Source organism: Tubulanus polymorphus, chromosome 3, assembly GCF_964204645.1.
Source record: "Tubulanus polymorphus chromosome 3, tnTubPoly1.2, whole genome shotgun sequence".
NCBI classification, from domain to species: Eukaryota; Metazoa; Nemertea; class Palaeonemertea; order Tubulaniformes; family Tubulanidae; genus Tubulanus; species Tubulanus polymorphus.
Genome location: NC_134027.1, coordinates 20,191,868 through 20,218,796, shown reverse-complemented (window position 1 = coordinate 20,218,796; position 26,929 = coordinate 20,191,868). Strand labels below are relative to the sequence as shown.

The 26,929-nt window shown below is 40.1% G+C and overlaps 2 protein-coding genes across 2 annotated transcripts in view; one reads left to right on the top strand and one right to left on the bottom strand.

Annotated features, from left to right (window-relative positions):
- Window positions 1–536: 536 nt before the first annotated feature.
- LOC141901916 (dolichyl-diphosphooligosaccharide--protein glycosyltransferase subunit 1-like) lies at window positions 537–10,521 on the bottom strand. The gene is made up of 10 exons (XM_074789489.1): window positions 10,174–10,521; window positions 8,509–8,570; window positions 7,500–7,806; window positions 6,702–6,908; window positions 6,072–6,264; window positions 5,424–5,523; window positions 3,603–3,741; window positions 2,943–3,062; window positions 2,044–2,289; window positions 537–1,434 (listed from the first exon to the last, which is right to left on the bottom strand). Exons 1-10 carry the CDS (start codon window positions 10,420–10,422, stop codon window positions 1,252–1,254), a joined length of 1,806 nt encoding a protein of 601 aa, XP_074645590.1. The 5' UTR covers window positions 10,423–10,521; the 3' UTR covers window positions 537–1,251.
- A 355-nt stretch (window positions 10,522–10,876) lies between these two features.
- The window catches only part of LOC141901362 (importin-9-like), a 104,460-nt gene continuing 88,407 nt past the window's right edge, over window positions 10,877–26,929 (top strand). Inside the window, exon 1 of the mRNA XM_074788555.1 lies at window positions 10,877–11,022. Coding sequence (XP_074644656.1) covers window positions 10,884–11,022 — 139 coding nt within the window. The 5' untranslated portion in view covers window positions 10,877–10,883. The remainder of the gene's footprint in view (window positions 11,023–26,929) is intronic.

Genomic DNA, 26,929 nt, shown 5'->3' with positions numbered 1-26,929 from the left:
TATTGCCCTATGACCCATCAGTACAAGATCAATTATGATTGCTCAATAGTACCACAATTTATTCCATGACTCATTTGTCCCACATCTACAGGGGTACTGGAACAAGTCCAGGCACCATACTCCTAGTTACAAAACCACACCACGGCCATACTGAAATAGGCGTATTGATGTTCACATGTTCTGCGGGCAAGGTTGATTGTAAGACCAACAGCATTCTTCCATGATTGGGTATGCACAATATGGCTGTCTAATCACCATTTTATTATGCCAAATAATCGTTTTTGTCCGATATCTAGGATCTGTAGCTTCTCAATGGTTTACCATTTTACATTCGTGACTAGAACCATTTGAGAGGCTTGACTAGTGGATTGTTACCCGATGGTATCCATTTGCTCACCAGTATTGAATATTGTCAAAATCTTTGAGCATTTACCAGGACGGTGAGCAGTCTCCCTGTAGCCTTAAGTGTGTCTAGGAGGTAAAAACAGTCAACTGTACGATAACCTCAGAGAAAAAGACAACAATAAAGACTAATCTGTTTTTATTTTCTTGACTGGACATTTATTTTCTGGAATGATTTCCTCCGATTTCTTCCAATTTCATAGTTCGAAAATACACTACATTCAGTTTACTAAGCAAGAACTTACACACGTACATAGTCGTATACAAATACTTTTCAAGAGTTAGTGAAAAGAAACGAAGTGAAAAGAAACGAATGTTGATACTTCCAAAAATTAAACAAAAAGTACGAACACAAATAATAAATAAATCATTCCATTTCCAGATTAAACCTACCAACTATGACATTAAAACATAATCGTACAATCAGAGTTTACATAGCTATACATGTACAAAATAATTAAGTATTTATTTATGGTTTGTAAAGTATTTTTTCTTCTGATGAATACAAAACCTACGCACCTAAGAACGAAAATAGATGCCTGGTGGCTGAATTTTTGTACTTAACCACTGACTGCGTGGAAAGGTTTCAAATTTAGCCAAATAATCGAGGATATACAAGGCACAAATAAGCCTTGTCGAATGTGAAAATATGGAAGTAAACCAAAGTACGTAGAGTTGACCAGTGGGAGAAACCGGAAAAAATTTCACTGGTCCCAAATATCAAACTGGTCTTAACTCACAACTGTGGAAATGGTGTAGGCCTACATCAAACCACCAGGCTGCCATTGACGCTACAATCCAACCAATTTTATCTGAAATGGATCTCTATCCGAGTTGTTTTTTCTCTATTTAAAGCGCCAATAGAATCGTCTCCATTTTCTGCAATACGTCGTCTTTCTTCGTTTCATTCGTCGCCTCGTATTCGATGTATTGCGACTTGTTCATTTTGCCGGCGACAAGTTTTTCGGCATACGTGATGCCGAGGTTGACCTGATCGCGAAACTGCTGATCCAACTTCTGCAGTTCATTAACCTGAAAGCAAAGATTCAAATAATCATAATCAAACTAGGCTCGGTTTTGACAGTCATGGAAACTAAGAATCTATCTTTAGCACACCCCAGGTTAAAACTAGAGGTAACAAATGGTACAGCTTCAAAAAAAGTTTAAACTCAAATCGATTTAATTTCTCAATTCAATTGATTTCAAATCGATTTAAGGAGTTCATAATTTTTGTGAAGGGACAACATGCCCAGATCCTTGGCAATCAGGCAATTTCAGTGCCCCCTGTTGGTGGACTTCCATAATTTTGAATATCTTGCACATCAAAGCACTGAGGTACACAGTACTGTACAGCCCCTAAGGCTCTCACTGCTTCCTTCATTTAACTGTTTCATTTTTCTCCACTATCAATATCGATAAAAATGTTAAGTTCAATGAAAAGTAGATTATCAACATCATAACATCGGAAACACACTTAATAAACAAAGTGTATCGTTTGCCTATTTACACATGTAATCCTGATCATTCGAGACCGATTAAAATTATTCTGGTTCACGAGAAATCCTGATCATTTAACATCATGTTCGGAACCATGACTAACATGCGGATTCGACTCGAATGATCCTGATCGACTGTATTTACCTTATCAGCCAATTCGGCACTGTCAACCTTCAGTTTTGACTGAAGTTGGGCGATCTGTTGGCTCAAATTCTTATGATCGCCATCAATCTTCTTACGATTCGAATGGAAACTCGAGCTGTCCTTGCTTGCCTTGTACTTATTGATGGCGTCGGCGTAACTCTGGTAGAGGGCGCTGCGTTTGTCCTGCGTGCTCTGCACTTGTTCAATCAAGCTGGCAACACGCATCCGGCTTTCGCTAGCTTCGTCCTGTTTTCAAAGAGAAAATGTACAAGAATTCAAATCCCAGTTCGGTGCGTAAATAGACATTTTTGCATTATCTCGATCAATAGACTTCGATAGAAATCAACATTGACAAAAATTAAACGAATATTCATCGTGAAAAAGTAAACTATTTCTGATAACTGAATCTATTGTGGCTGAAAAATAGCGTAAGCATTCATCTATGACTTATAACAGATCAATTATTCAAGATTATCTATTGACAGCTGCGAGTTTTTCTTTTCCAATTTCAGTTCTCCAAGGTGTGAAACCTAACATAGTTTAACTAGTCAAACTAAGGTATCTGAAAAGAATCATCACGTCTGAAAAGAACTCGCTGATAATTCATTCACTGTACATCATAAATCTATTTTATTTGGAATGCAGAAATTGAAAAGGGTAGAGTTAGCAAGTACTAGCAATCCGGCACTGCTTTGCTTGCCACAAAAATGTGGGAGGTTCCCCATAGAAAATATACACATGCATCTTCAATCCAATTGTATCAAGGGGTAGGATAGACCTTCAGAAACACAAACTTCCAAAGAACAAAATCAATATTTTCACACCAAAAATGGTAACAAATACATTAAAATATAGAAAAGTTAGCTAGATGATAAATATGTATGATTTGTAATCCATACCTTGGTGATGGAGAAATCTAAACGCACGTAGATGATTATACAAAAGAACAGTAGATAAAAAGCACCAACGACTAACAGCGGTTCTTGTAGTAACAAAAACTTCTGGTACGTATACTTCAACTGAAAATCAATCAAAAGTAAAAATCATAAAGAGATCATCTCAATTTTTCTGGGGGTAAAGTTGGATAAAAGTGATTAAGTAATTGTGTCCCAGGCCTGCAGCCTATCTTTGCTACTTCGATGGGTTTGATTTTCATGAAATCTATAAATGTTTTGCAGACAAAATTTCATAAGATTTCATACATTATTGTAATTTATGACATTTTTTCACAGAGGTTTTTCACGTATTTCTTTTACATCAATCTCCTCTGATATGCCCCCTGGTTAACAAATCAAAGAAGCCAATGAACTTCCCCACAATCATAGCACATGTCATGAGCTACTAAAGTGCAATCAATCGTGGTTATAAAATATGTATCAGTACCGGTAGTTACAAATATAAACGGAAATACCATGTAATTCTTACTAATCAACGCGCCGCATGATGAACACTAAGAAACCCCGAGACACACCAAAATACCACCCCAAGCAGACCAAAAAGCACCAAGGGATCCCATGATAGATACCGATGCTTAACGAAGGATCTTGCCTAAAACTTACGGTAAAATCTTGAATATGTTGCTCGACGAGGTTAGTTTTATGAACAGTGATGACCGGTCGACCGACTGTATCCAGATACGTGTAGTGCAGTTGATCTTCGCCTCTCGTAAAATCGAAATTAGCGCCGAAATCAACATTTCTACAAGAATAAAAAAACGATGCAAATTTTCATCCATTCCTCTAAATGTGAAATAATATCAATAACTATATACTTTCATAAAATCAGTTCTCCAAGGTGTGAAACCCAACATTGTTTACGTAAATAGTAAAACTAGGGCGTCCGAAAAGAATCATCATTTAAATAACTCAGCAGCGAAGTATTGTTGAATCATCAATTAACCCTTCAATGCCATTGGTAACAGAGATTTTATGGACTAGCAAGTTTTCACTTGTAGTTTTGTTTTTAGCCCAGGTGCTGGTTTTATAGCCTGACTAGTATTAAAACTAACTTGACCCCAGGGGCGAACTCTATTGAAAATGAATTGAGTTAGCCCCCAAGTTAAAGATAACACCAGTCTATCAAACTGGGCCCAGAACTTCAATGAAATATTTCCAATCAATGCCTGAACTTAGTAGGAGCATATTTACAAATGTATAAATGTGTATCTCTATTGTCCGTGGACACCATGTGGGATCTTGGGAACTTGTAGATAACCTGTGCCCAGGGAGAACTGGTCCTTATCTCTGCCTGCCAGGCCTATTTTCCAGGAAATGCTGCACTTTGCCAGAATTTCCTTGTTTTTCAGCGATTCATATAACAAAAACTAGAAGAGATATCTTCATCAAATCTGTTTTATTTTGTTCATCTGGTCTTGCTTTTTCATGTAAAATAAGCGGCATTTCTTCTTAGAGTGATAAAATCTGCAGCAACCACCAGTGCAGAGGGGGTATTTTGCTGAAAATATGCCCATTCATGCGCGTTCAGACCCCATTTCAATAGATGACGTCACTAACACACTGCATAGAACGACTGATGATAGTTTGTTTTAGTAGTAAAGAGCAATAAACTAGCTGGTGTTGTGCGATGAATTCGCCATCTATAGTTCAAGTTAAGAAACAAGTCAACCGTACCAGTAGGGTTTTGGCACGCAAGTGATGGGAGATATCGAACGTACCAGTACGTTTTTGGCAGGCAATGAGTTAAACGACTGAAGATTTCCTGTGATTTCCTGAGGCCCCAGGAAGAACTATAGGATACAAATGAAAATATTGTTTTAATTTGAAAATTCTGCACGGGCGAGTCGAACCCCTGATCTACTGTAGTGTTAGCAGGTAAACAATTGGTTTACTGTGATAGGTCGGTATCACTGCCAAGATGTTGAACCATGTTTTTATGGTTTATCGGGGACCCACGCTATCATTTTCAACTAACACGATAGCCAGGCATTGCATCAATTCATACATGGCCTATCAATGTACAAGCAGTCATCAAAATACACACAACATTAGTAACCACACAGGACCCGATCTCTACAACAGGGTTTTAGCTAGTATTTCAATAGGCCTACAGTGGAACCTCGTTTTAACGAACTCGGACACAACGATTCATCGGCTAAAACAAACACAGAATTTCGTCCCAAGACAACTTAATTATTTTCATACTGGATAAAACGAACTATAGGTTATAATGAACATATTTTCGGGTCCCATGAAGTTCGTTGTAACGAGGTACCACTGTAATGTATATGCGGTTGCCAACTCATATTTTATACACTTTAGTTGAGTCATTTGATTTGCGATTCTGCTGTGGCTCAATAATCATTTCATACATGAAAATCTTCCCAAAATACCAAGCCCTGCCCTAATCATTTTTCTACTTACTTAGCGCCTTCGGGCAAGATGATTTTCAGCGTGAACTTGTCAATGAGCATATCGTCGTAAATATGATCTACGAATCTCATCTTCAAAGCGTAACTGTCCCCTATAAACAAAATATACGAAAAATGAAACATAAATCAAAACGTACTCTGAAGAAAAAGGGTTAAGAGTTGAAGGCTGGATATTCACATCCTCCCTCGGCAGGGATTCAAACCTGACAGCATCGCTACACTCAGCTACGGCACGAACACCCGCCACACCAGACCGGATGCGCAAGTACATGCGCAGCTTTGCCGCAAGAAAACTTGCGGCACCGATCAGATTGCTCGTTGTTTAATCGCCGAGGCAAATTCCATGAAAGAACTATAAACGTGAAAAACCCGGGTTAAATTAAAACGGCATATCTGATTCGCTAATAATGACATCGTCAAAGCTGCGCACTCGGTCTAGTGTGGCAGGGTTTCGTACCGTGGCAACCTCGATGCCATCAGGTTCGAATCCCAGCCTGGGAGGATGGGATATTCAATTAACTCAAAATTCTTGAGCCCCTGAATTGTTGACTTCAATACTAGCAGCTACTGTGGGTAAAACATGTCGAAGATGTCTGGTCATAGAAATGAATCAGTTTCAAAAGTGAATATTTGTACAAACCCCTGGTGAACAGATACTCGTAGCTCGGCACGTTATATCCAATCAGATAATGAGTCTTCCATCCTCCGAACAACGGGAACCTTGGCTGAAGTTCCAACTCGACCTGATCGACCATCTCTTTCAGGTTGCTGGTTGAAATGTTGCCGATTTCATCGCGATAGTACACGTCGCGGGCGGACGCTGGCAAAATTGTCTGCAAATTAACGAAACACGGAGTGAGAACAAAATCCAGAAATAAACTGTGGCCGAGCACTATCGTAGAATGTATTCTACGTGAAAGAAATTGCTGACTGGGATATCGAACATGACACTACTGGAACAACTTGCCATCAGCTATATGATGACGAAGACAAGGTGGAAAACAAAAATATTTGTCACAGACCAGTTTTTTGTCTGTACCCTAACCAATGAAGCAGGTCAGGATGAATTTCAGGGGTCACAACTTTTCTTCACAAAATCTTTTGTATATCATATGAAAGCTTTCAGCCCTGTTTATGACAATATGCCAAACTTTTCATATACAAAGTTAACTGGAAATCAGCTCTTTCGTATCATAGGAAACACGGATTTCCCCTCGTTTTTTTCAGGGAGTTTATGAATACTAAACACTACATATCTACTAGTACTTACTTTGAACGATTTTATCGACGAGACGCCATCTTGATTACGCTGGTAATCGTACCGCGAGAACGAACCCTTCAATTTGGCGCCGGAATGATACATATCGTAAGTCTCTTCGACGGCGATATTCCCCCAATGAGATACCTCGAGAACGCGCGTCAACGTCGTGGTTGTCAGGAAAGGCGTGTTATTTTCGTAGTGAATTACTAAATCAGCCTGCGCAAAAACAGCAAAACATTCATGCCCTTTTCATTTCTTAATTATTCATCAAAATCTTTTAATACTTTGTCATTAACGAAAGTGTTAGCGGAGTATCGCAAATAACTAAGCTTTCACAAAGTTTGAGTGCTCCCACTACCATCTTTCAATACAGATTTTAACTAATTGACAATTTTGCAAGGACCACACACTATAGAATGGGTATCTATACCTCATACAGGGGCGTTATTATCAAGTATGCAAGCGAAAAATCCCTGATGAATCTGTCACCAAGGTTCACAGTTACATGAATTGAAAATTCCCAGCTTTTCCCAAGTATTTCATGGTTGATTTTTCATTTTACCCAAATAAAACTGAACTGATACCATCATGCTACAGTTAACATTTCAGCAAAGACTGGTTGATAAAGGTGATTGGCAAGGGGAATCACTGAAGAAAGTCGCCCTTGACAAAATGCGATACATGAAGTGTAAATGAATTTCCAAAATATATCCAAACTACTGGGTATCTATATTCATTTCAAAATTCCCATCTTTTTCCCTATTTCCCAGTTCGGTGGGAACCATGTGCCATCCATTTGAAACATACCTTGGTGTTCGCCGGCTTATTTTCGTACGGTCCGTACGTGATCGTGTTCTCGCTGAACGAGACTGGTTTCGTTTTCGTGTACGACTCGACGTTCGGCGACGACAGTTTGACGGTCGTTGACTGAGTGGTCGTCGCGTACGGCGAATAGAAGTACAACGCGCCGTCGAATCGCACCAGTTGCTTCTCCGACTGCCGGATCTCCGACGGATATGGTTTCAGCGTGTGCGAGAAAACGGTCTCCACGTCGACGACAACGGTTTTACTCGCGCCGACTTTTGATGCCAAATCCACGCGCCAAAATCGTCCGCTGAAAAGAAATCATTTGTGTTTATGATTAAATAGACAAAATGAATTACAGTAAGTAGAGTCTGGTTATCCCAGAGCCGATGATTATTGCATGACCAGATACTACATAAAATCTATTTCTTATTCCTGTAGTCTGAATAGTCTGAATACCAGTCGTTGTTACGGTTCCCTACAACGCCTGACGCCAAACTGTCATATAGAGGTTAACTCCTGTTTATTGCAATGTATCAACTGATTTTAGTATCAAATCAAACCTTTGTACTCAAATAAATTAATTAGTTACCTTGTTGAGTTTGAAAACATGTTTTATAGTAATATTTTCGATGATTTAAATTGCGAACTGGAGAATTTATTGATTTGATTTGAAATGGTTGTTTGTTTGAAATGATAGTTTCTTAAGGACTAAATAATAAAATGTCAAAATTCAATATGTCTCTCTAAATGTTATTTTTTGTTGATAAAGCGAATTGATTTTGGCGAATTTTACCTTAAGAATTAGAAACAAGAATAATATCTGTCTGCATTGACATCAATGTCAGTGCAAGTTAAAGTCTGAATGGAGTCGAGAAATGAGAAACAACGAGGAGGATAACCACAGACTCGAAGGAGCCTACAACAGATCCTTCACAATTGTCATTTCTTACGAAGATAAAAAAATGATTGCTTTATGCATAGCAACCTTTTGGATTTTTAAGAAAATTACCTTTGAGATTTCACTGTTGTTTCTACAACTGTTAACCTCTGATCTTCATCATCAACTTTGGTCTGAAATGTACAGTATTTAATACATGACTGTCGAGAAAGAGCATCGAATCAACCACAACTACTTGTAACTTTAACCAATCTGTGGAATAAATCTCGAGCGTTGTTGAGGCACCATTTCTAAACAGTCAGATGAGCACAAGAGCCATAGTAAGGCAGTTTAACAGTGACAGCTCGTCAGCTGCAATTGCCATTCTCCGGATTTTTCAGAACAGATATATCAAAGTCAGGTATAGTGTGGTAGGTAACAGATTAACTTATCATGCTTATGATAAGTTCCTAAAACAATAAAAAATGAGTTCGAAACGTTTCCTTGAGGTAATATTTCATTCAACATTTTAACTAGGCCCATAAATAATATATGAATGATAGTAATATGGCTATTCATAAGCCTTATAAAATAAATTACTTGATTCTCATCAGAAGTTTTAAAAAAAATCGAGGAGGGAGGTTTATATTCTATATTTCATATCAAATATTCCGCAAGCTCAATTATATATGAAGACTAACAAGACCACTATTATAGGTCTTGCTGTGTTTAATAGGTATAAGACATAAACTAAAAGAATATAGGATAAAAATCTATCATGTATTGTCTTGTACATGTCTGGAATACAAAATCTAAAATTCATAACTAAATTCCAAACATGAACGTAAATGGGTCTACGTGTGCTGGAGCTTTCAATTATCAATAAACTTCATACAATTATTTCAAGTGTTTACATGTTTGGCTGCTAATAGATGACTTTTGTATATAAAATGTTGTAAGTGTGATTTGTTATTGAGGCAGTAGTTTTATATTTCATATATGAAATATTAAAAAAACTCCAGGCGGTCGCTAAACACGGGGCGGCGCTGATGAGAATAAAGTAATTTATTTCATATGGCCGTAGGATAGAGTTTTATCAGATATACAGTTGACGTTGTTATCCGTGATTTTTGGGAATCTGTCAAGACCAAAAAGCAAACTATCCCAGAGAAACAGGTCTCATCCATTAATAAATGGACATACCGGGGTAAGCGTATTCCAATTGATAAGTGATACGAAGTGGATATTTAACCGTATAAGGCTTAGTAATTACTTCCGCTATTTTACCATACATTATTACTATATATATATATATATATATATAATATTAACTAATAAAAGTAAGTTAAATCATTATATTGGGTTTAGGGTTTCGATAGGGTTAGTGTCGAGAGGATGAGTAGAGGGTCCAGAGGGTTCCGTTTTAACCCTAGGGATAGGATTAGGGTAAGGCGAGGTACTTTAGATAGTTAACACATTCGATCGGTTTTTCAGCGAGCTCGGTGGTCTAGTGGTATGACGCTGTGGTAGTAAATTACTGGCCCGGGCTCGAGTCTCACTCTATTCGCTCTATTTTCTTTAACTCTGTTTCTCTACACCTCTATGCGCATGCGCGGCGTTAATCAGCGAAGATGTACGGTAAAATGGCGAAAATACTCAGCCGTATACGGTCAAATATCCACTGCATAAGTGGTAAGCAACGTCTTCACAAAAAAGAAAGAAACCGAGGCGAGAGGGTCTGAAAAAAGATATCTTCTGACGAGAAATCCTAAAGCCAGGCAATTGATGCATACTTACAACAGCTCCGATAAACGAGAGCCTATCGCTGAATGCCGGGTCGACCATAAATAAGAAAGAGCGAACGGCCGTTTTACCGTTATTCTGCAAAGTGATCGAATTGACGATTTTGACGAGATGGGTGCTCAAATCAATCGTCGTTTGCACCTTTGCGTTGACTAGATCGCCGTTGATGCTGTCTTTATTGGCGATGCAAGCCGTGCCCAAAATGGTCAACAACAATACGGCGTACATGGTAATCCTACCCATCCTGTAGTTATGGGGATGAAACGAGATTTTCAAGATGCAGATACCGGCTTCTGAGATAATCTACAGCCACAGCGACACGAAACCCGGAAGGGAATCCCGACAGCCTCGATTTCAAATGCCGAGCTGGCACCAATTCAATGCACTTTATTGTTAAAATATTTCGATTTACTCATTGCCACTGTGCAAAATATGACATGCTGTAGAATGAAAGTAAACAGATAGGTCACTGTTAAAAGAATATACGTATTTAGCAAAGACGACATGATAAAAAAAACCAAATTCACTTTATTGAGTATTTTTGTAAAATATTGTGACATGCAATTTACAGGCCCTGAGCGGTTAATAAGGTGGCGGAATTTTTTTGTGCATCTCGAGATTAATTCCTGAAGAGAATATTTTCCTATAGAGTATCGTCGCTGTAACAGCGATTCAGGTGAACCGGGTACACATTTAGCGCAATAATGGCGGCATTTAACACCGACGAGCGAAATCGTTCGCTGAAAGAAGCTCTTTTAGACAGTCTGACAGCTTCGATGTCGCCTCAAAAAGACATAAGAGCTGCGGGAGAGGAACAGATAAAAGCGCTCGAAGTAACTGAAGGTTCGTCATCGCTTAAACTATCGATCATTTTTCACTTTTTTGCTTAAGAATTAAGAAGGCTTATTATACGCCTCCTGGTGGTTTAAAATAAAACTAGGAACAAGTTAAGAAGACCAGCCTGTATTTGTGATTGGTGATCTGAAACAACACAGACAATGTCATTCCTGGTATCTTGCTGCTTCTCTTAGTTAAGATGCATTATGACCTGTATTTTGCCTGTGTTGAGTTAAATTGGTTTTTTTTTTGGTAAATCCAAATAAATTTACATCACATCACAGGGACACAGGGGTTTGGCGATGGGCTTGGATTTTATTTCCGGGTTGTTGATAATCTCGCGAGAATGGCGCTAAATATGAACTGCGAATAAATTCAAAATATCACGGAAATACCTTGTGTTTATATTGTTTATTTATCCGCTATAAAGTTCTGATAAACAATTGGTCGTTAAGAATCATTATCAGACGGTCGTCAGACGGCTATATAAAATAACAAGGGATGAAACGCCTTCAGAGTTGTGCCAGCCAGAAAGTTGGGACAGTCACGTGACTTAACGCTTCTTATTTGACTGAACGCGAACCTGAAGCATATAAGATGGAAACTATGATACGAAAAATATTTGAGAATAACTTACATTCAAATGCATTTTTTGACTATGAATTATATATTTCATCATAATTTATTCTTTATAAGTTATTTATTTCATATGAATCATAATCTGACAATTGATATCGGTCTGTGAATATGTTAACTTTTCGTGTTGAAGTTTTAAATGCGATGACGTCATCAGAATGTCACGTGACTGTCCCAACTTTCTGGCTGAAAATTTAAGTACAGCGGAGGCCTGGCGTTTCATCCCTTGTGATTTTATATAGAAGCGTGACGACCGTCTGATAATGATTCTTAACGACCAATTGTTTGTCAGAACTTTATAGCGGATAAATAAACAATATAAACACAAGGTATTTCCGTGATATTTTGAATTTATTCGCAGTTCATATTTAGCGCCATTCTCGCGAGATTATCAACAACCCGGAAATGAAATCCAAGCCCATCGCCAAACCCCTGTGCATCACATATGTCTCAGCTGTCATTCCAAACAGATTACCGTGATCGATCTGGATCAACTGGTTTGGGACTGTCCCTTGCTGACCAAGCCTCGGTCCCAACTGGTTTGGGACTGTCCCTTGCTGACCAAGCCTCGGTCCCAAGTCCTGCCAAGCGGATCGGCGACACTAGATCAACATTAGAAATGGGCGTCCTAGCCGCGATAATCACTGGGCACGAACCTACATTCCGTAAAACTACTGTTACACGATTCACCCCGTAACCGTTTAGAGATGACACCGACGGAACCACCGTAAGCGTTTTAGAGGGTCCTTCCAACTACATAAAATCAACAACGCGAGATCTTGATGAACACTTACAGTCAACTTTATTTAACGATTCTACCAGACCTTCTCATATAGCGCGAGCGCCATTTACAACTCAAAACTCCACTGCCACCGCTGGTGGCGCCACCTTACCATATACCATAAGACTGGTTCCCCTACATAACTCCCCTCCCTAATGTGAGTTCAAAAAAGCAATTCTTGAACTAACACTATAGTAGAATTATGCAAACTCAAGTTACAAAATCACATCATACTAATACACGTACATCAGCTCAACTATTCCAAAGTATACATACAGAAACACAATTCTCCAGATCAGTTTCAAGAATGGAACAGAATACTTAAATAGCGACAATAACTATTCACCATAATAAAGTTTCAGTTGGCAGACATTCTTGGTCTCCAAACCATTGGAGGTACGAATCCGAAAATTCAACCTGTTTACTCAATCAACAACACAGTATGGACCTTCCCAACGAGGAGCTAACTTGGCTGAAAAAGAATGATCAGCCTTAGACTGCGGATGAGTCTTTAACCAAACTCGGTCCCCAACTTTAATCTTTGACATGCGACGACTACGATCGTACTTCGCTTTCCGAATCCGGTTATTTTCAGCCATTTTACTAACAGTCCTAGCTACTTTTTCGCGATCTGACTCTTTCTTATTCCGGGCAAATTGAGCCACTGAATTGGAACCCCGAAAATTACTTGCAGCGTCGCCCTGCATATCATTAGCCAATGGGCTATCTAATTCCCGAGAAAGAGAAAGACTAGCTGGACTAAACCCAGTGGATACATTCTCCACCGAATTTATCGCATATCGAAATTCCGCCAAATGGATGTCCCATGTACGATGGCCTCCACCGGACTCCTCAACATAACTCGACAACATCGACTTTAAGTCACGATTTGCCCTCTAGACCCAGTTACACTGCGGATGATAGGGTGTGGAATGTAACAACTTCCCCCCCCCCCCACCAATGCTCACACGTAGCAACCATAAACCTGCACACGAATTGAGAACAGTTGTCCGTCAACAATTTCTTCGGTGCACCGAACCGCGTAAACACCTCCCTCACTAAACAAATAGCCACGGCCTTTCCAGTAGCCTTGCGTAAAGGGAAAAACTCTACCCATTTCGTGAAATGGTCCCTCACGACTAATATGTACTGATGGTGAGAGTACGATTCTGGCAACGAGCCAACTAAATCGGCAGCTAATAATTCCCAATGAGCGTGGGATACGATCGGCTGCATAAGAACTTGCGGCTTACGATATACGGGTTTAACTTTCTGACAAATTTTACACGATTTAACATAATTTTTCACATTTATCACGAGCGACACCAGGTCAGTAAAATTTCTGCTAAATACGATTCATTGTTTTCTGACGACCGAAATGGCCTGCTGTTGGTCGATCGTGCATCTCTTTAAGCACTTGCGATCGCTTTTCCAGCGGAACTTCAATACGACTTGTATTATCACTACTACTATTTACAGACTAAGATGTGAGGACACCAGGAGGAACAGTTTTACAATTAACACAAATGAATACAATATTTTCAGCTTCCTCCGGATCTACTCCCACACGAATATCATGAAACCAACGATCACAACAATCGCATTGAACCTAATCAATGATATCATCCTTAGGTTTGGTACAACTAGTGTGCTCACTCGAATCATCAACTGAATCAGCTTGCACAATACCGACGGATAGGACAGGGTTGAGTCGAGGGTCTCGACTCAGTGCATCAGGGACAACGTGCAATTTCCCCTTCCGATACCGAATCTCGATATCAAATTCTTGGGTAGGCAACACCCAACGATACAAACGCGGACTCAAATTGGACTTGGTCGTAAATATCCAAGTCAATGCCTGGTGATCAGTTATCACAACAACACGTTTCCCCTCAATTAAGTACCGCCATTTCTCCAGTGCCCAAACTACAGCTAAAATCTCACGCTCGGTAGTGCTGTAATTCCGTTCGGCGACACAGAGTTCTACTACTGAACCCGATCGCACATAAGACACCATTCTGAACTTGGCACAATGAAGCGCCCAACCCCACACCACTAGCATCGGTGTGAAGTTCAAAATCGCAATCAGGGTCAGGGTGTGCAAGACACGGGGCCTTACATAATTTTCAATTCGTCTGACAATTTGACAATCTTCGGTCCACTGCCAAGGTACACCTTACCTGCGCAATTGGTACAACGGTTCCGCCCCAGTGGCATAATCAGGAATGAATTTCGAAAACCACCCGACCATCCCCAAGAAACGATCTAAATCCCTACGATTGGCCGGAACTGCGTAGTCAATGATGGCGTCCACCTTGTCAGAATTCATCGAAATACCGTCAGAAGAGACCTCATGACCGATGTACAACGCGTCCTCGTTGAAAAAACGACTCTTTTCAACACTAGCCATCAATCTGGCTTCACGTAAACAATTAAGAATTTTACAGAGGTGTACAAAATGTTCTTCTACTGTTACAGAGTATACAATAATATCATCAAACTGAACTTGACAAAATTTACCAAGATATCCATGCTTACGTAAAACTTTCTCAACTAACCCCTGGAATGTGGCAGGACCGTACTTAACGCCAAAGGGCAACACTTTGAACTGATATAAATTATCGCCTAACCAAAAGTCAGTCAATTCTCGATCTTCTTTACGAAGCGGAACCTGCCAAAAACCAGATTTCAATCGACGCACAAACGATATTGGCCGTTGCTCTTAAGCACCATAAGCAACGGACTGCGCCACGACGACTTCGATTCCTCGATGATGCCATCGGCGAGCATGGCGAGTATCTGCTCGGCCAATTTCATGGGAGATAACGCATAGGGTTTCTGACGTGAAGGCAGCGTACCTTCCTCTAAAACGATCTCGTGTTCCAACACGTTGGTATGACCCGGTGTATCGGTTATAACGTCCGGGAACTCACGACAAACGCACTCACGATACGACGTGAACAGATCATCCTTACCCTCGGCGGCTGACGGCAGCTCTGGTATCGGACAACCAGGCTCGACAGCTGTCTCAATATGATCCTTCCGAAATCCCAGCAACGGCCATTTGATGATGGGGTTTACCTTCGAAACCCAATACGCCTTATGAGCGAAATCGATCGACAGACCCACGGCGCAAATAAAATCTCTGCCGAGCAATACGGTACAATCGAGTTCCTCAACGATGATGCACTCGATACAAATATCAACACAGCGGCACGATGAGTTGACGAAAACAGCTCCAGACGGTTTGAACGTAGTGTCATCGAACCATTTGAGTACGACATCGTTCATTTGCGCAACTAGTCCGAGCTGACTACAAAATTCTTGCGACATCAACGTCATCGACGCACCTGAGTCAACTAGCCCATGACACGGAATATCATTTATCGTCAGTTCGATCATGGGACCAGGGTGACTAGGCCCGGTATCCTTATCGGTGCATGTGTATCTGTAGTCAGCAGACGGTTCGAACGGTTTGGCATCTGCATCTAAACGAATGAATTTATGCTCTGCGACGATGACTTTCGGACAGTCGCGTTTCTTGTGTCCTAACTCGCCACACTGGAAACAGGCGTCCGAATATCGACTAGCACGAGCAGATTTCTGGTTTGCTACGCGACCAAACGACTGCTGACTACTACGATTGATCCTCAACGGATGGCTCGGAACGACAGACTTCTCTTCGCGGGTGAAATCATCAGCTATTCGCGCCAGTTCACGAGAACTGCACTTCTGGTGATCGACCAGCTTCAACCGCAACGTCTCCTCCTGAATCGTCGACAGAAACTGATCGGATATGATACGGTCGTGAATCTTAACATACTCAGGCATGCTCCACAACGAATCAGATGGAGTCAACCAATAGCGCGCGTAGTCATCCAGATGCGTAACAAAATCAACAAACGTTTCCTGATGATTCTTCGATTCTTTACGAAACTTAACACGATAAGCTGCCGGTGTCAGCTTATATCGACAAAAGATGGCCTCTTTCACAGAGCGATAACACTTCTGATCGGTATCAATTGCGAAATACGTCTGCTGCGCAGGTCCTGTTAGATAGGGTTCTAACACACGTGTATACTCACTGTCCGCAAGGTTATAACGCTGAGCCAAATTCTCAAAGGTCTTAAAATAGAAATGAATATCATGATTGTCGTTGAGCTTCTGCAGCTTGATTAACCTCCGCGACTGAGTTACGTTGAATTTCGATTCGATTTATTGATGAACAGTTTTTAACAAAGCCTCGTTATCCTCGCGACGCGTCTCAGAAAAATGGGCCAGCAATCCCTTGAACATAGTTTCAACACTATCGCCATCAGTCTTCGACGAGTTACCCGGTCCGGGAGATGGCTCGGTAATAACTTTTAAGTCCGCGAGCGCCCTGACTTAATCCTCTTTTGACGGGAGTAAGGCCATATCTAAATGATTGTGTTCGCACAAAAACTTGAGATACTCCAGTATAACGTCGCAAGACAGACTTGGATTCTTCACTGGACCTCATACGCGGATGGTCTGAAGATACTACTAAGTTAAACGAGACGGACGACAGGATCATACGCGGATGACTCCTCAGGTGGTCTGACGATACTACTAAACGACGAGACGGACGACTGGATCATACGCCGATGACTCCTCTGGTCGACAATACTACTAAACGACAAGACGGACGACTGGATCATACGCGGATGACTCCTCGGTGATCACAATACTACTACACGACGAGACGGACGCAACCGACGACGCTTTAATTTCTGTCTTGGGCTTTTCACCAATGCGGGACCCAACGCACCCAGAATGCTGATCCCTTACGAGTTTAATAGCGGTTGTCCTTTCCCACAATCCTGAAAGTAGTGATCACCAATGACATTACATTTATAACAAGTGTAAGTGGGCGGAGGTCGACGCAAACCCATGTTGTTCCTCCACTGAGGACACTCCCTGACAAAATGACCAGGCGAGTCACACTTGAAACAACGCTTTGACGAAATCGGTGGAACAGGATCAACTGAAACCTTCGTATCGGTCTGACTCCTTCCTTCCATCCCCAACCCGAACTGTTCAACCACTTGATCTATATGATCAACATGTTTTTTTAAGCGCTGTATTTCAAGTTGGAACCCATTCAATTTCCTAACCACATCATCCAATTTAGCAGCTACATCCTATAACGAGACTGAACTCTTAAGTTTTATCTTTTGAGGTTGAACTGCGTGCTGCTCCACAACTCCCGATCTTCTGTGTACCGGTGTTGTGGAAGTCTTACCTATCATGTCCTCCACACCTCTAGCTTCCAGGACCATGTCTAGGAAACTAGCAGCCGTGGAAAGAGTCGGTCGCAATGCCAGCTTAATCTGAGAGTCCCTCAGACCGTTACAAAATTGCGATCTTAACATCTCACATTCTCCCAGAACACGACTCTTCAGGGTCTTGAGGCGGCAGGCCCAAAGGGCAACGGATTCCTCGGGTCTTTGTTCCGCAGTAAAAAATACTGACAATGCTTGAGTCAGAGTCGTTACCGACCCAAACACGGAATCGAAGTTCCGCAACACATCCTCCGGAGTAACACTACTGCCGATGCTCAATACGATCTCGGCCGGCAATTCCCGGCCCGATAGTCTTATTAAAGCCAAAAGGGCGTGATCCAAAATCGCAGGATCAGTTGATAAACCTTCCACCTGCGACCTCCAGAGTTTATACGTAGTTTCACCCTTACGATGACTTCCAGAAAAATTTTCCAACCGTGGAGAGGAAAAAGATATCGGCTGAACCCCAACAGCCCGCTCTGGGACCACTTTAACAGGGTGGCCGAGTCTAATTTCGACTGTAAAAAGCTACGCTGAGCAGAATTCCTCCTAACGGAGCTAAGATGGAGTTGAGCCTCTTCCTCTCCCTCTCCTCAGATAAAATACCCCCCACCTGTTCAGCCTCAGCAGCATCAATACAGGTGAGTGAAGCGACAGCTTTACCTACTGGCCCCGAAAGTGGAATTAACCAATACAATATTCGATCAAACACTCATTTAAATTACTTAATTCAAAGTGAAAGCTATATAATACCTGTTTTAAGCCTTGAGTACTCATGTTTCAAAACATCTTAGTGCACCGGAGGTCATGACTAACTTTAAAGTAACGGAAGCTTAATACAAATGCTTGATGATAGTAAAAATAAACTTATTCGAGCGCCAAGACAAACATATGTAAACTCACAGTATTGCGCCTGTGGCTGTACCGACTTACTAAGCATCCTAAATAAACAACCAATCAATCATATTTCTTAAACATTGACCTACAAACTAATACAGAAAATCGGGGTGACTTGAGACACTTATTTGTGATTTTTTCAAATGCAGCTCGAGGACCTACCTACAATCTACCCAAATGATGATTATTTGAACAACAATTGGTTGATGAAAAAATGTGTCTAATGATTTTCTAAATTTTTCTATTCAAAGACAACTGTCTTATGTCACCCCAAGGTGAGGGGTGACTTGAGACATACACAAAATAATAGCACAGAATTTTAGTAAAATGAATATATAAGTAGTTCTTAACCCCCTCAGACAAAATAGGCCAACTCATGGTTGGGTCCTGAATATTCAGGAATCTTTTTGCATGCTGTCACTAGAGACGGGCCTGTATCAAGTTGGGGTGACTTGAGACAGTGTCTCAAGTAACCCCTAGTTGGTTGGAAGAACATCCAACCTTATTTTTATTTTCATGAAATAATAAGTGCACCAAAGCATTGTCACTGCATATGTGCATTTGGGGTACTAAGAAATGCTATTATCGTACATTATATGTGGTACAACCTGTTTGCTATGACCGTCAATTATATTGTACATGTACGTATGCCCACATGGTTGAGATGATCACCACTTAAGTCTCCTGGTACAGCTGTCCGTTGTAGCGTAAGGGTTTGAATATTAATGGCATAGAGAGTTATAACATAATTTACATTATTTGCTTTTCTATTCGCGATGATGATTTTCACTCACAAATTTCAGTAACTTGAATCATAACCGCAGCAGGTGGTTAAACATGAAGCGTTCTATATTTGATAGATTATATTTCTAGGGGTAATGTAAGTATCTGCCTTAAATGATACTATAATGTTTCAAGCGTGTTAGCATTCTATTCTATTTTTCGTCCGGAAATTTAAGAACCCCTTATCATATCCGCTGCAGGTGGCCAAATATGAAGCGTTCTAATCGTTAGATGATTATTGTTAAGGGTATTGTCAAATAGCAGTCTAATACATAATCGATTTTAACGCGACTGTGAGTGTGAGTATTCACGAGTTATTATCATAATCTGCTGATTAACAGTCCGATACACGTGAAGCGGTAAAACTACAGACAAAACTTTTAACTTGATTTGAAATGACATAATCAAAGCAGACAATTTGTTGAGTCATTCGCCAACTGTCCTGGCTCGGGAAAACAGTGAAACCATAATTCCGAAAGTTGGATACGCAGGAAGAAGCGACTGTAAGTTAAGCGCAGTGGTAAATGATTCAAATCATTCAATGCATTATTCAGAATCAAACAGTTTCACCATTAGTGGAATTCCGGAGGTCTAACTTGAGAGTCTTCATTGTGTCAATGTCCCTGTCTTTAGATGGGTTAGGAATGGGTCTGAACGAGAATTAGGGTGAAGTTGCATTTGTGTCCGCGTTTAGTCAATAAAATACATCAATTTAATTTCGTTGCTGATCTATAGTTCAAATAAAAGAAAATAATGATCACTTTAAAACAGCAATTAGTACTAATTACAGTTATCATTTTACTATATAATCCACACTTATTTCGGATGGGGAGTGGTTCAAGCCACATTACGGGAATCGCAAATGGAAGTTGGCAGCACTTTATGGGCTTATCACCTAGGTTATAAATCTATCAGTTAGTTTTTTAAGCAACATGTTATTCAACTTGGTGGGCCAACATTATCTGACAAAAGATTTTTTCAATGATACACTTGAATTGTGAGAATTTTAGTTTTCCCGAAATGCAAAATTACTAATACACATGGATTCTAGGCGATGAAAATGCTTGTTTTTGTAATGAATCGGATATGTGCTATTGTTGTGATTGTTGTCAGTGCTGCGTCATTTACAGAGTCATTGCGTAAGTAACAACTCGGAAAATATGACACAATTTCAAATGATCTCATTAATGATAAAATATTTGTAGCCATTTATCGATAAAACGAATCATTTTGACGAATTGCATTTTAGAGATTCCTTACTGAATTCTTTGTTTAATTTTGATGCAGATTAAACATACACTCATGTAATTTTATGAAAGTCCATATCAAGAATTACGTTTCTTGTTGTTTGAGTCGACGAAAGTTGACCTTTTTATTCATGAACTTAATTCGTGAAATTACCCTAGTACTGGGTAAGGCTAAGAATGTGGCGTACCGATATTCTAAACAGCAATTATGACAACGGAAATTAATTCATTGGAAATAGCGGAGAATCATTTGATATCTCCGAAGCATTGTCAGCGTTTGTGTCAGTGAAACGCGAAAATGTGGTGATAGAGCAAGAGTGGAAAATAAAGTAACAGTTATGATTTGATAGTTATCTTTTAGTAAATTTAAAGCAATTCATTTTCCTTTGCATTTTTCATGCCGGTGATTTGCGAAGTTGAAAATAATCATATAAAAATTGGTATCAAAACAATGTATTTATCTTTTGCGTTACTTTTATTTTCGATACAATTTTCATGGTACGACCAATCATCCTCGTACGCCAGGGTTTGATTGTCAACTCAGTACGATGGTACTATCCGACCAGAGAACGGTTTTACTGATCGATAGTCTATTCCCTAGCGATTCAATTACGAATTTGAGCAAACGAGCTCCTACTAATGCCGCAATTAGTTCTAGACGAGGTAGAGTTATAGGTTTCATGGGTGCGACTCTACTTTTCGCCATAGCTATGGCTGAATCTGTATCTTGTAGGATGTAAATAACGATGTAAACAACGCTCCCGTAAGCCTTTTGTGACTTGTCACAAAAACAATAAACCTCGCACGGTTCATCTGATTCAAAGTTACCGATGAATTGTCTATTGAAATTCGTGCTCACGGAGTTACGCGGATCATCTTCGATCTCTTTCCATTCAGTTGTTAGTTCCTCGTTGATTAATTCATCCCAGCTGCAGTTTGCTTTCCACAGCTTTGGGATGAACATTTTAGCACGCACGTTAACTGGTGACAAATATTCTAAGGGGTCATATAAACTCGACGTTAGTTTGACCACTTCTCTTTTCTTTGAGATACATGTAGGTTCGGGTAGGCCTTTAAAACCTATAGTGTCATCTGTTGTATTCCATTTCAGTCCTGTTAGATTGACAATTTCCTGTTTATCATTGATCTCATTGTTCTTAGCGTAATCATGCAACTGACTGTCGTTTGTTGACACCAATCTAAGCAAAACCTCCTCCTTTCATTATTGCGTCTGCAACTTTAAAGTATTCCAATGCGTTATGGTCGAACGAACTTAAGACATTGTCCGCATATATGTCATCTTTGATTGTTTGTGATATGTCACAGGTATTTTCTTCCAGCTGAGTTCTGACGGCTGCGTTCAATATGAACAATGAACTGATACAGCCGAATAGTACTGATTTGAACTGCAGCACTTTGAAAGTACTCTGACGGTCGGCAGGGTCCGATAACCATAAGAATTTCGTATATTTTCCATCGTTTTCATGTAATCCTACATGAAGGAACGCTTTTTCTAAATCGCTACTGACGGCGGTCTTGTTTAACCACAAGCGCAACAAGATGGCGGTCAGGTAGTTCAGCAGCGTAGGCCCACCTCCAGGCAATCATTTGTGCTAGGATTGTTGCGAGTTCTGAATGAGCAGTTGTGTGCAACACAGGGATGAGAATTCCCTGCGGATCCGCGGTTTCCCCCGGATTTCGGTATTGAAAAATATCAATTTTCCAAATAGTCCAAAAATGATGTAAAAGTATGGGGGGGGGGGGTGATGATCTCATTCAATTGGTCTGGAGCGATCGGTAATCAGGTGAACCGTAAAAGCGTTCAGTGCCTGTTTTACTTATCGTCGCGTAAAAGTATCGCATTTCAATGCATATTCATTGCAACACTGATTTTGTATCTACTACGATGAGTGTGTATGTATTTTATCGATCGGTTGCAGACACGCGCGCGCGGCAATAGTAGTAATGTATATAGGCCTACTTACTGTTGCCGCGCGTGTGTGGCGAACGCCTTCAGATATTATACACTACTGGGTGATGATTTTTAGTGAGCATTCAGCGTTTTAACTGCAATAATTCAGGACTCAACCCGTAATGCATGAGATGCTGAATGTCATCGAATGAGGATGTACCACATTGGAACTAGCCATTACCTTCCAAAATATAATAGTCATTCATGGGTTCAAGATCGCTCTAAGTGCTCGGAAAACGCATTTAATTTCAAAAATTTTCTTGGGGGAGGACCCCCAAACCCCCCGAAATCGCTTCACGTCTTCGGCTAAGCCATCAGCTGGTTCGCGTGTGCAACTCAACAAAAAAAAAATTCCGCGGATTTTATAGGTCGGCATTCTCATCTCTGACAACACGAATAGGCGTGGTTTCCGAATCTTTTTTCACAGCATGGTGCGGTAAGTAGTGGCCTGATCCATCATCGTCTGGTACTTCCTCTATCAACCCCCGAGATATCTGCTCGGCAATTATCTTGTTGTAAATAATCAGTGTGTTGGCGTTCAGCTTCTGTATCATATTTCTTGTTTGTTTATTGGTTTGCTCGTAATTCTTGGGAAGCTCCGCATGATCATCTTTCCACGGCAGTTTGGCAATAAACTGATTTTCTTTTCGGATGTATTTATCTCTATAAGATTCGAATGTCAATGGCTCCTTCGTTGATCGATCTGATCTATCTTTAAAAGGTGGCACTATCCCAGAAATTCTAATTTCATGAGTTTTAAAGCTAGAGACTTGTGTTATATATCATTAGAAAGGTTATTGGAAATGGAACAAAACAAAGATATTAATTTTGAAAGTTTTCATAAATTACGCAAATTATTCAACATGGCCGCCGTAAAATCTACTAAATATCACTCAAACTTTAAATCACGATAAAACTTTAATCAAAAAAGATAGTTACATTCTGTTTTTTGCTATAGAATAGTAATATACCTTACTACTGCATGAAGTAAAATGGTATATAAGTCTTGATCAACAAAGAAATTATGGGAGATTTTTTCCATTTTTCGAAGGAACTTCCAATTCATACTACATAAATTTATATTTAAGGGGTCATAATTTAAAATCTAATAAAGATATCTTCTTGATTTTACTTCATGCACTTAAGGGAACACCATAGAGAAAACATACAAAGTTTCACACTAGTATCTTGAAAAACAAAAAAGTTAGAGTGTTTCAAATGAGATGCCATTGGCTCAATTTCACAATTTGAGAAAATTAGCGATAAAATTTCACGATATCAAATTACCGAGTTAAAATCCACCAGAGGCATATGTAGGTGCAATTCTGTTGTTTCAGTATTGTCTATATGTCCCTTTCTAACACTTCGAAGAGTTTTTCTACGTTTTTTAACTTTTTCGCTCGATTTATACACCGAAAAACGAATTCTGTCTTTATCAGCAAAACGACATCCAGCTAACGTAAAACGTCCAGGCACTATATTGATATCTTCATACATCATTGCAATGTGTTTATCACCATCATTGAAATGGCATACCGCCATGCTAACTGCTAAGTCCAATGTCTCTTTTACGACAAACATCGATTTTGGGCATTGCTTCCAAATACAGCCGTTGAGGCGCTCGTTTGCATTTTGCGTCATTCCATGTAAACATTTTTGAAGTAGATCAGAATGAGTCAGATCATCATAGATTGGCTCCAGGAGCTCCAGGATAGCCTGTGGGATACCATGTTTATGGGAATAGCCTGAAGGATCTTTGTTATACCCACACCATGAATCCTCACCTTGCGGACATAACATATGTATTGGATTTGTATCAGTGGACGCGACATGGTATAGACTAGCCCAGATCGCACGCTGCATTTCATGAACACACGAGGTATTCTCCCTAACTGCCATCCCATAGTTTTTTTGCAATATGTCAAGTAGTCTATCTGTAAGGCGACCTCTTCCACCTAGAATTTTCCATCAGACATTTTCTTCCCACGCCATCGTGTTTTCAAAGCACGACATCTCGTACCAACTCGTTTTTGTACATGGCCGATACATTCTTTTTTGTTAATGGTAATAGCTGGGCCATAGGGTTGCAGTCTGTTTAGGTCACGGTGCGTAGAGCTATCGCCATCCCCTAGCATATCAACGTAGCGCAATCCTCGTTATTATTGGAACTAGCCACATCAATTACTTAAGTTTTTTGTCCATATCTTTTCACAAGTATATCCAGCGCGTTTTTGTAATTCTGATTGGTAATTGGTAATCCATCTATACATTTCGTGGCTTCTCCTTGAACTTGCGCTTTGAGATATTGGAATTTTTGGAAAGATGTTAAGTTCTTATCGTCACCTACAGCTGAGCGGAGCGCGTCTTAGAATTGCGTCCACTTTAAAATATCTCCCTGGAATGTCAGTAGCTGTAGTTTCGGTAGGTGTGTTGTTTTCGAATGATGATTTCTCTGCTGGCTCGAATCTGTTGTGTCTAATTTTTTAACGTGGTTCTCAACCGATTTCTTTAGTTTGAAGATTGTTCGTTGTCGATTCTGGTTGTATTCGTCAGTTCTGATGACTTCTGCCCCTAGATTTGCTGGTGGCGTTTCAATGGCTATTGGTTGGTCGATGGTCTTGATATATTGTATTTTCTCGGTGATGTATTCTAGGTTTGCTTGAATCTCTGTAATCTGGTCTGCTAAGATGATATCTGGCTTTGCGTCGATTTGTTGGCATTGCACTTCTGTTTCGAAAATTGTTCTTTCTAATTGATAGCAGTGAGCATCTCTTAAAACCTCTGATGGTGTTTGCTCTGGAACTGGAGTTGAGTTTCTGGATGAATTGCTCTCTCCGTTGTTGATGTCGGTCTCCCATCCTGGTCTCGGTACCATTAATGTTGTTGAGGGGGTAGAACCGTGGAATGAGACAAACAACTGTGTACCCTATGATGTATAACTCGCAACTAAAGTTTATTATGGACTTGCCATCTGCCTATAGTGTGGGTGGAGCATGCCATGTTAATGTATACAATGATTGGCTTATCCTATACACAGAAGATAATACTGACACATTGAAAAATATCAATTTTCCAAATAGTCCAAAAATGATACAAAAGTATAGGGGGGTGATGATCTCACTCAATTGGTCCGGTGCGATCGGTAATCGGGTGAACCTAAAAGCGTTCCGCGCCTGTTTAACTTATCGTCGCGTATTGTGTTTCAATACGTATTCATTGCAACACTGATTTTGTATCTACTACTAGGATGTGTATGTATTTTATTGATCGGTTGCGGACAGACACGTATATAGGCCTACTTACTGTTGCCGCGCATACGGGGCAAAGCCTTCAGATATTATACACTGTGATGATTTTCTTAATGAGGATACATGGGCCCATTTTAACTGCAATAATTCAGGGCTCGACTCGTAATGCGTGAGATGCTGAATGTCATCGAATGAGGATGTGCCACATTGGAAATAGCCATTACCTTACAAAATATAAAAGTCATTCATGGGTTCAAGATTGCTCCAAGCGCCGGGAAAACACTTTTAATTTCTAAAAAGCCACGGATTTTATAGGTCGGCGTTCTTATCTCTGAATATATGCAGTCCTCTTACACTGTGTAGGACAGTTCCGTAAGTTACGGCGCAGGAACCCTTGTGTACAGTTTGTTGTTGTAGTGATACTTGATATGTGGAGGTTCCACTTGAGGTCCTCTGAAATTTCAAATCCAAGGTAAGGGTGTGACTTTACCCAACGGAGGAAGTTGATGTTGAGGTTGTAGAAATTTGATAGGTTATGGCACATTGAAGCTCGCCCCATTTGGTTGGCCATACCGTATTTTCTGGCTAATAAGCCGATTTTCTAGCCTCAGATTTTTACTCAAAAATATCATGATCGGCTTATTGGAGGGATACGATCTGACCTAAATAATTACTTCCCTAACTATGTCAATCTAATTCTCCTGGTGATCATCAAAATGAATAAGAGTGTTCCATTTTTATTAGCATTGGTTGACGTCTATGACGTCATGCCAATGCTAGTAAAATGGATCGAAAATAGTAGTACGAAAAAAAAATGGGGCCGACTCTTCTCATTTTCATAGTAACTTCGAATTGTCACTCCGTTCACGTAAAACATTAGAAACAGCTGAAAATGACTAAAAAAAAATGTTTCAATTATTCCCCACAACATAGCGTCGCCAGATTTCTGATTTAATGGTCCAAAAAGTTATTCGATCGCATTTTTCTCGTTCATTTTCTGGTTTAATGAGAGCGGATTAAACAATCGCGTAGCGATATGTCCGCAT

Excerpts from the sequence above, each read along its gene's own strand:
- LOC141901916 (XM_074789489.1), bottom strand. The coding sequence starts at position 10,422 with ATGGGTAGGATTACCATGTACGCCGTATTGTTGTTGACCATTTTGGGC. Across the intron at positions 8,571-10,173 it reads TCTCGTTTATCGGAGCTGTT|ACCAAAGTTGATGATGAAGA; the intron begins GTAAGTATGCAT and ends TGTACATTTCAG. Across the intron at positions 1,435-2,043 it reads GTGCCGAATTGGCTGATAAG|GTTAATGAACTGCAGAAGTT; the intron begins GTAAATACAGTC and ends CTTTGCTTTCAG.